The following is a 9,431-nucleotide window of genomic DNA, read 5'->3' as shown; positions in this document are numbered from 1 at the left end:
ACTGCCGTCTCTGCTACACTTAACTCGGGCTAGTTTGAAATTGACTGCAGGGTCACTTCTCCATTATGTCGAAATCCTTACTGGTGTAGGTCAAGGTCCGAAGTCCACGCCAGCTTTACTAACTTGTAAACACACCTGAATAAACTTAATAGTAGTCGCCGTAACGAGACGAGCGGAAAGTTTTGAATTGTAGCGTTTATGGCTCTTTCTGCCATTCCTTTCGACTCGTAAAACCTTATCAGACGTGAAGACGCTTCTGTCCCTTTGTCTGAACTCGCCGACCCATTTAAAAGAAGGACAAGGCCGAATGGCTTGACTTGACACCTTTTATTTCTGGACAGGGTTTGTTTGAACTCGCTCGCAGGAGTCTCTTCAGAAGGCAGCGATAGTGTGATTCGTCTGCTGCGGATCACACAGGACGATAATCTTTGGCACCGGTCCACCTTTGGTGTAATGTTTTGCTTCATCATCCTTTACCTGAGAGCACATGTCCTCTGTGGCATAATGCCCTAAAGCATGTGAGAGGGGCCTTGCCTTCTTGCCTCGGCGTCGCTGGCTTGTGAAGGCTTAACATTTTTGTTGTGCATTTGAACCTTTAGTCCCAGAAGGTATGGCAGCGGTCAGATCTCAGTCGCTGCACAGTCTTATAGGATTATTCCCAATAATCCCCAGCTCGTACAGGATGGACAGGGTGGCGAAGAGGATGTAGCAGAAGAGACAAACGAGTCCCAGCTTCCAGTCCAGCCTCCAGCCGTTGATATGCACGGCGACGAACAGAAAGACGATGGACAGGAGCAGCGTTGCGGAAATAAACACCAGCCCGGTGCTGTTGACCTCCACGGGGTTGTTGGTGTCCACAAACGCAGTCTTAATGAACCAGGGCAGCCCCAGGCACAGCATGTCGAAAACATTGGAGCCCACAATGTTGGACATGGCCATGTCAGCTTTTCCTATTGGAAACAGAGCATGTTTAGGGATTTAATCAGAGTTTTTAACAGGTGAATAGGATGAATTAATTTGTAATTTGTTGTATAAATGCATTGAAACAACAAAGCTCAGCATTAACGTAGTAGTGGGAGATTTGTGATTTCAGCAGCTGTTATGTTTGGGAGTTATTTAAGAAACTAATCCAGTAATCACACCAAATGAGTATTAGAATTGTTTTGTTTTTACACAACATCTGAAAAGGAATTTTCTGAAGTGCAGCTCGGGAAAAGGTGTTAATGTCACCTTCTCTGGCCACCATCACACTGGCTACGGTGTCGGGTATACTGGTCCCAGCAGCCAGCAACGTGAGGCCCATCACTGTGTCCGGGATGCCAAGAGTCTCACCTGCAGTAATGTCAACACAAAATCACTTTTACCTGACTGGAATTACAAGGAAACAACAGATGAGACACTGAAAACAGGGTTAACAGTTCTCTCTGGGAGCAAGGACATTTGCTCTTTTCCTTAAGATGAAACCTCTTAAATCCATGATCCAAGCACACCTCCAGCTTTATTGCTTAAATTGTGCACAATTATAGGTTACAAACAAGTTTTTAAAAGGGTGGAGGGGTGGGAGTATTGAACCAGTTGGTATGGGTATTTTACCAAAAAAATCTAATATAAAACACTAAAATGACAAAAAGGCACAAAGGTAATCAAATGTACATAAAAACCAGACATCACGTATTTTCTTTTTTAAATGAATATATGTATCTATACAATGACAAGGAAATTAGAGATACCGTATGATGTCTATTAACATTGTTTTGAACTTTGAGTGGAAACAAATGTACCTGTTGAAAATTAACCCATGCTCATGTAAAACATGCAAATTGCTTATAAAAGGCCACTGTCAAGAGATATTATTGATGTGCGGTAACCACTTTTTTGGCCAAACCAGATATGCCTTTTGCTACACATGATCCTTTAAAGCGTCACTCCACAATGCATAAAACACTTCTTTTCCTTTTTTAACGAGGTTGTCTTCTGCAGCATCAACATGCTGTTTAAGAGTGCAATAAGCAGTAGGAGTAGGATGCCACTCATGTTTTTTTGTTCAGATGTCTTTTATGGAAAGAAATGTCCTTCCATAAAAGGTTATCTGCCGTGCAACAAATTTAACAATGAAATAAAGCTAACTTCATTTTAGTTTGATTTTGTGAGAGCAGAAGGAGCTGAAGAGCTGCATGTAGCCACGTGCGTGTTGCAGACTGCTGTGTTCGCTGCACAGAAGAGCCACAGGGGAACATTTTAATTCACATACAATAACTTACATCTTCATAAGACTATGTGACTGACGATGGAGGGATAATGATCGCTTTATGCTTTTGCAGGCCTCCTACTGTCACATGTTGAAGGTGCCCTTTCAGGCTGTCTGCCGGTCAGCTGCAGAGCGAGCCGACAGGGACTAGAGCTGCCGCCGCACCGGAGCGGGGTTCTTTCTGTGCACCCAGTCCTCACATGACTGTGTTTCCTCAGGGGTGAAGCTCGCTGTAATCCTGCCGTGGCTCTCGAGGCACACGGCCCACCGGAGCTACAACGGCCCCAATTCTCAACCCTGCAGCACAATGGCATCTCAGGAATTAGCCAGCAGACCGACATGTGATTCCGCTCTGCAAATCAGGCCTTTTTTCTCACAAGTTTTAAGCACTTGTGATCCGCTGCTGTGGCACACGTAGTGACGAGACTCATTCACTCCTGCAGCTACAACCGAAAACCCCCCAACAGACGTAACCAACCCACACAGCAGCTCGTAAAAAGGCGTCAAATCTTACCGACGACGGTCACCATCCACACCAGCACGTAGGTGAAGGCTGAGATCCAGACAGCCGACATGAGGAAGGTGATCATGAACCACCGCTTCCAGAACCTTCTCCTGCAGTCGGGGATGGTCAGGAAGAGCAGGGTGATGACGGGCAGGGACAGGACCCAGAGGATCCGCTTCAGGTCGCTCTCCGGCACAGAAAACACACTCCTGTGCTCTGCGAACATTCGCGAGGACAGGAGTGTGTTCATGGAGGATCAGCACAAGGTCTCAAAGGTCGAACAAGCGAAAACGGTTCATGCAGAGGTGCCCTTTACCTTCAGGGATCTCATTGAGGCCATGGAGGCTGAGGGACAGGTGGGAGTACCCAGAGTCATCCTGGAAGATCCCGCTATCTGTCCGGGAGCGACTGTGGATTCTCAGGCTCGTGTCGTCGTTCCAGCCCATCAGAGGCTGCGTCTCCACCTTCTCACCAGAGCCGGAGCCCAGACAGGTGCAGCAGGGGCTCAGCTTCCTCAGGACAAACTCACTGATGCGAAGGTCGAAACACAGAACCACAATGTAGACGCCGTAGACCAGCAGCAGACTGGCAGCATCATACCTGTCCAACACACACAGTTTCAGCATTAGGATTCAGAATTTAACCCTGGATGTAAGAGACACTCCACTGAGTGTACTGCTGACACAATACTGTGGCTTATTTTTTCATTTGTAATAACCTGAGCTGTAATCAGGTTATATGTTATCATCTCCGCCATAGACAATACTATACGTGCAGGAAGTACAGTCAGTGTGTGAACAGTTTTGCTCAGGAAGCAGTAGCTTGTTGGACCAGTCAAAGCTTGATTCTGTAACCTTTACTCCACCACTGTCCCACCTGAACAGTCTGCATTCAATCTGCAAAATTTGAGGACAATAATTCCATCAGCATTATGCTGTTGTTATTCTAGGCTTATTTTAAATTTTGTTGGAATGAACAAATATGTTTAATTTATAAAATACCATGATCATCCATCCATCCATCCATCCATCCATCCATCCATCCATTTTCTACCGCTTATCCGGGGTCGGGTCGCGGGAGCAGCAGTCTCAGCAGGGATGACCTGACTTCCCTGTCCCCAGACACTTCCTCCAGCTCCTTTGGGAGGATCCCAAGGCGTTCCCAGGCCAGCCGAGAGACATAGTCTCTCCAGCGTGTCCTGGGTCTTCCCCGGGGTCTCCTCCCAGTGGGACATGCCCGGAACACCTCCCCAGGGAGGCGTCCAGGAGGCATCCTAACCAGATGTCCGAGCCACCTCAGCTGGCCCCTCTCGATGCAGAGGAGTAGTGGCTCTAGTCCGAGCTCCTCCCTGGTGACTGAGCTCCTCACCCTATCTCTAAGGGAGCACCCAGCCACCCTACGGAGGAAGCTCATTTCAGCCGCTTGTATCCGGGATCTTGTCCTTTTGGTCATGAGTCAAAGTTCATGACCATAGGTGAGGGTGGGAACGTAGATTGACCGGTAAATCGAGAGCTTCGCCTTTCGGCTCAGCTCCCTCTTCACCACGACGGACCGATACAACGACCGCATCACTGCAGCTGCTGCACCGACCCGCCTGTCAATCTCACCTCCATCCGTCCCTCACTCGTGAACAAGACCCCAAGATACTTAAACTCCTCCACTTGAGCCAGAGTCTCTCCACCGACCTGGAGAGGGCAAGCCACCTTCTTCCAGTCGAGGACCATGGCCTCGGATTTGGAGCTGCTGATCCTCATCTCTGTCGCTTCACACTCGGCTGCGAACGGCCCCAGTGCATGCTATAGGTCCGGGTTCGATGAAGCCAACAGGACAACATCATCTGCAAAAAGCAGGGATGAAATCCTGTGGTTCCTAAACCGGACCCCCTCCGGCCCCTGGCTGCACCTAGAAATTCTGTCCATAAAGATTATAAACAGAACCGGTGACAAAGGGCAGTCCTGCCGGAGTCCAACATGCACTGGGAACAGGTTCGACTTACTGCCGGCAATGCGGACCAGACTCCTACTCCGGTCATACAGAGAACGGACGGCCCTTAACAAGGGGCCCCGGACTCCGTATTCCCGGAGCACCCCCCATAAGGAACCATGAGGGATGCGGTCAAACCCCTTCTCCAAGTCCACAAAACACATGTGGACTGGTTGGGCTAACTCCCACGAACCCTCGAGCACCCTATGGAGGGTATAGAGCTGGTCCACTGTTCCACGACCAGGACGAAAACCACATTGTTCCTCCTGAATCCGAGGTTCGGCTATCGGTCGAATCCTCCTCTCCAGTACCCTGGAATAGACTTTCCCAGGGATGCTGAGGAGTGTGATCCCCCTATAGTTCGAGCACACCCTCCGGTCCCCCTTTTTAAACAGGGGGACCACCACCACGATCAACAATGAGTTAATTAAAAGCAATAGTTATTTTATCATTTTAAAAAAAAGAAACTGAGTTTGTATTTTTCACATTCAGAATAAATCCTCTGGTGTGTTTCATTTGACATACTGGACATGTTTGTTTACAAATGTTGATATACCCATGTAGCAGTGCGGTGTTCTCTCGTTCCATACATTAAGTTTTGTCCCAGGAGGCCCACTGGGGAAGTGGCTGGCATGCCGTCTCACAAGAAAGCAGTTCCTGGTTTGAACCTGTTAACTCGCCGGTCATTTCTGTGTGGAGTTTGTATGTTTTGGATGGCTGCATGAGTTTTGTTTCATTCATGTTTAGTCTGATAACATAGTACCTGCAGAGACACAGTGTCAACAAAGTTCACCCTGTGACTATTGACTTTCAAGCTGTGATATTTATCATCCCTCTTTCCTAAAAGAGGGCCCATGTGCATTTGTCAATCTGTATAGTGTAATAAAAACCCTATATGATTTTTAAGGTCTATACGTTTATTTTTAAATTCCACACAAGGCTTCTTGTTTTGTTTTTGCATCAGTGTTCCTTGAGTTACTTTCTTTTTATGTTTTTGTTGCTTTGAACTTCTGATTTTACCAGTTCTGACAGAAGATACTGTATATTGCTGTACTATCACGGCCATAAATGTCACTGAGTCATGACGCTGTACCCCACTGGTGTTTTGTGATCTATTTTTATTTGTTGTTATCGGTGTCATAAGAAGCAGTAAACAGCTTTTGCAATCAGCTCACATGTAAGGTCTGAAGATCAGGTAGCCATATAATCACACAAACACTCACCAGTAAACCTTGTTATCAGAAATGATGCCAATAACAGCAGCTACACTGATGCCATATGCCAGGCAGTCCCTGAACAGTGGCCAGCATGTGAGACGCCCCGCCTGAGAGAGCAAACAAGAAGAGATGCTTTACACAACGCTGCGATCCTTCCACTTTGACTCAGCAACACCGCTGCTCGTTCATGCAGGTAGTGTGCGTGGTTTAGTAACCTTGTAAAACATTGTGAGTGTGTGTTTGTGGCAGAGTGTACCATGGAGGCCAGGAGTCCACAGGCAGCACAGATTCCTAACAGGTTGTAGACAGCTGATCCCACGATGGTGCTGACCCCAATGTCCCCCTTAGTGACAAACACACCTGACACGGAGCACACAGGAGCGGCGCATTAAACCCTCGAAGACAACAACAACATGGAGGCATTCATTAAAAACAAACGGCTTCACTGCTGTGTGTGATTACCCAGAAAGGCTGTGACGAGTTCGGGAGCTGAGCTCCCAGCTGCCATAAACGTGGCCCCGGCCACATCCTGAGACAGTCCCAAACCTAAAAGAGGAAGTTACGCAACTAGTTATCAGATAAGAATAATTTCATGAACAGAATGACAACAATGTTTATTTAATTTGGCAAATAAAGCAGATTTTTGTTGTGTTCCCAATGATGGGTGTACTTTGCTGTTTTACTGAGTCACAAGATGAAACATCTTAAGATATCAACTGTCAAACCTGTGGCAACCATTTTACGCATTTGTACAAGTTTTATGATTAAAAAAGCTTTTTCATTGACTCATGTTTGTTCTTTTTTTTCCAGTAAAGTGGTACCACTCTCTCAAATGCATTCAGAGCTTCCTCCCCACCACAATGCATTTCCTGAATACACTAAAACAGATCACTTTTAGAGTTGGATTGCTATCATGATCGACTTTCCTCTATAAAACTTCCATGTCCCAGGAGAATATGAACTGAGACTAATGCCATGACATGCGCAGCGACATGTCAGTAAAGTTCCCTTTTCCACCATGGGTTTGGGTTAGGGTTCGTTGACTAAACGGACATCTAACTGCACAACTCAAGTTTTGCGTTCTCACTTGAAAACGTGGTCTTGTAAACAGGGCCTCAAAAGAGGCTTGATTTTAATTTCACAGTCAACCTTTAAACCCGCTGGGCCTGGTTCCAATTCTCTTCATAAGCTACCATGAAGTTCCTGAAAATAAAACTAGTTTGGGTTGAGATACTGCATCACTGATCATCAATCTAAGGTGAAGGACCGCCTGCACTCACACACACTTTGACTCACAAGAGCAATTTCATGCAACTTACGTTCACTGATGACTTCTAAGGATGGGAGAAAGTAATCGTCACAGACTATTGAGACTGCCAACAGCATGTAGAAAATAATCATAAAATAAATGACGAGCCCTCCGTCCTTCCTCTCCTGCACCGTGAAGAAGCCTTCAGGGAACTCGGAGGACTGCGGAGGGATGCACTCAGTCTCATTCTCTGCAACATACACACACACAGAGTCAGTTTACACGGTGTTTTCATGCCTATAAAATGTGAAGATTAGTCGAACAAACACTGTCACAGCTGCTGAGCCACAACTGATTACGCACACTTTGTAAACCATGAAGAGCCATGACATCCAGATTTAAACAGATTAGGATCACTCCACAGAGATCTTTAGGAATAATGAAGCTGATTTAAAATCTACGATCTCATATTCTTTCCAGACTTACTCACCCAGAGCCCGACGCACCCTCACCGAGACGCTTTCCCGAGAGGTTTCTGCTGTAAATGACACGAAGTGGACTGTGCCATATAAAAATATAACAAATCCAAGAAAGTAGGGTATAAAATCTTTCCTTTTCTTTCTCTGAAAAGCCTCAACTTTATTCATCATTATATAAAAGGTAAATAAAGATTAATTTGAAGATCTCATATGTCTCTTTACTTTATCAAGCTTGAAGTGGGACTCCGGTGTGAGAACTGCATCTAGCACTACACTGCAGCTACACACAGCACAGAGAGATTATTGGGGGGAGAAAACATCTTTTAAGGTCTACCAGGAGGAGTGTGTGTGTGTGTGTGTGTGTGTGTGTGTGTGTGTGTGTGTGTGTGCGTGTGTGTGTGGGGATCACGAGTTGCGAGTCATTCCAGCAGACTTGAACAGGCTGCAGCCTGAGGCGCATCAGGGGTTCAGTTCATTAACAGGAAGGGAGGGAGCGATCACATCTTCAAAAGGTGGGGAATCATTCGCTTTCAGTTCATAAGCAACACTTATGAAATTCAGATACGGAACAGTTGTTTGACGGCATCATAATCTGAGAGCTGATAGTTGTGATCATAGCCATAATAATCTGTGGTGGAAGAAATGAATTACAAATATGAACATTGCTGTTAGAAAGATTTCCCCCTCTTTCATGAGTTTCATCATTAAAAAGTCACACAGAGCCAGCCCTACTCAAAATAACACCTGAGGTCTGATTTTACATGGAGCCTCCCTCCATCAGTGATTTACATATAAAATAAATCCAAAACCATTGTTTTGAGCATTGTATTCAATTATAAGATAACATGCTTGACGATTTTCATGATTAACAAATTACAAAAAACAAAAGTAACTGAAGCACAATATAAATATATTTACCACAAAATAGAAATTATTTAAATATGCAAATGATTAATAATAATAGTAAATTAAATATACAACAATCAACACAAAGCAATTTCTATTACCACACAATTGGCACACAATAACTATACATAGGCCACATTTACACTGTGCAATACTGTATATATACAAAAAAAACCCAAAACAACCATAAACAAAAAAGACTTATTTGGTATTATCATTCGAATTAATATTAACTGGGAGTTTCTTACATTTGAATCAATGGGAAGTGTTCCATTTAAAGAGTTAAAAATAATACAGTAACTTGTTTTACATTCACAATAATATCAATACCATGTTAATCTTTTTGATGAGTATTGTATATTCATACTTTTAATAGATAAAAGAAATTCTTTATACCATTTTGAAATCACACAGTAATTTTACAGCAGGTGCTTTATCATGTATTAGAGAAATATAATTTTGACTTCTTGCAGTTACATTTAATGTCTGAAATTGACATTGCAAATGGTCAGTATACTGTTTCCACCCTCTGATTGTAATCCAGCCTCATATGTTTACCACACATGTCCAGGACTATTAGTACATGAATCTCTTAAGCAGTATCAGTGAATTCAGATAAAATATATTGATTTATTTCGATATTATGTCACACTATCCGGTTGCTTTGATATGTGCAGGAAGGCATAAAAGGGCGGTGGGTGCTATTGGAAAGAAGGCTCATAAATTATCATTTCTGCCCTTTGAGTCGTCTCAACTAATGAAAAACTGACCTCAAGTTACTTACAAAGTCTTTCTATTATCGACAAAAAAAAAAAAAAAAAACAACACCCAGAGACACTTTTAT

General features: G+C 44.3%; 1 protein-coding gene across 1 annotated transcript; it reads right to left on the bottom strand.

The window, feature by feature from the left end:
• Positions 1–502: 502 nt before the first annotated feature.
• On the bottom strand, positions 503–7,849 carry slc24a5 (solute carrier family 24 member 5). Its single transcript, XM_030092851.1, has 9 exons — positions 7,693–7,849; positions 7,273–7,452; positions 6,416–6,499; positions 6,210–6,313; positions 5,960–6,060; positions 3,070–3,353; positions 2,763–2,969; positions 1,231–1,332; positions 503–950 (listed from the first exon to the last, which is right to left on the bottom strand). Exons 1-9 carry the CDS (start codon positions 7,847–7,849, stop codon positions 628–630), a joined length of 1,542 nt encoding a protein of 513 aa, XP_029948711.1. The 3' UTR covers positions 503–627.
• Between the last annotated feature and the right edge of the window lie 1,582 nt (positions 7,850–9,431).

This window comes from Salarias fasciatus, chromosome 1 (assembly GCF_902148845.1).
Source record: "Salarias fasciatus chromosome 1, fSalaFa1.1, whole genome shotgun sequence".
NCBI classification, from domain to species: domain Eukaryota; kingdom Metazoa; phylum Chordata; class Actinopteri; order Blenniiformes; family Blenniidae; genus Salarias; species Salarias fasciatus.
The sequence above is the reverse complement of the archived record's forward strand: the minus strand, read 5'-3'. Positions and strand labels throughout refer to the sequence as shown.

Excerpts from the sequence above, each read along its gene's own strand:
- slc24a5 (XM_030092851.1), bottom strand. The coding sequence starts at position 7,849 with ATGAATAAAGTTGAGGCTTTTCAGAGAAAGAAAAGGAAAGATTTTATA. Across the intron at positions 3,354-5,959 it reads TCTGATAACAAGGTTTACTG|GTATGATGCTGCCAGTCTGC; the intron begins GTGAGTGTTTGT and ends TGTGTTGGACAG. Across the intron at positions 951-1,230 it reads TGTGATGGTGGCCAGAGAAG|GAAAAGCTGACATGGCCATG; the intron begins GTGACATTAACA and ends TGTTTCCAATAG.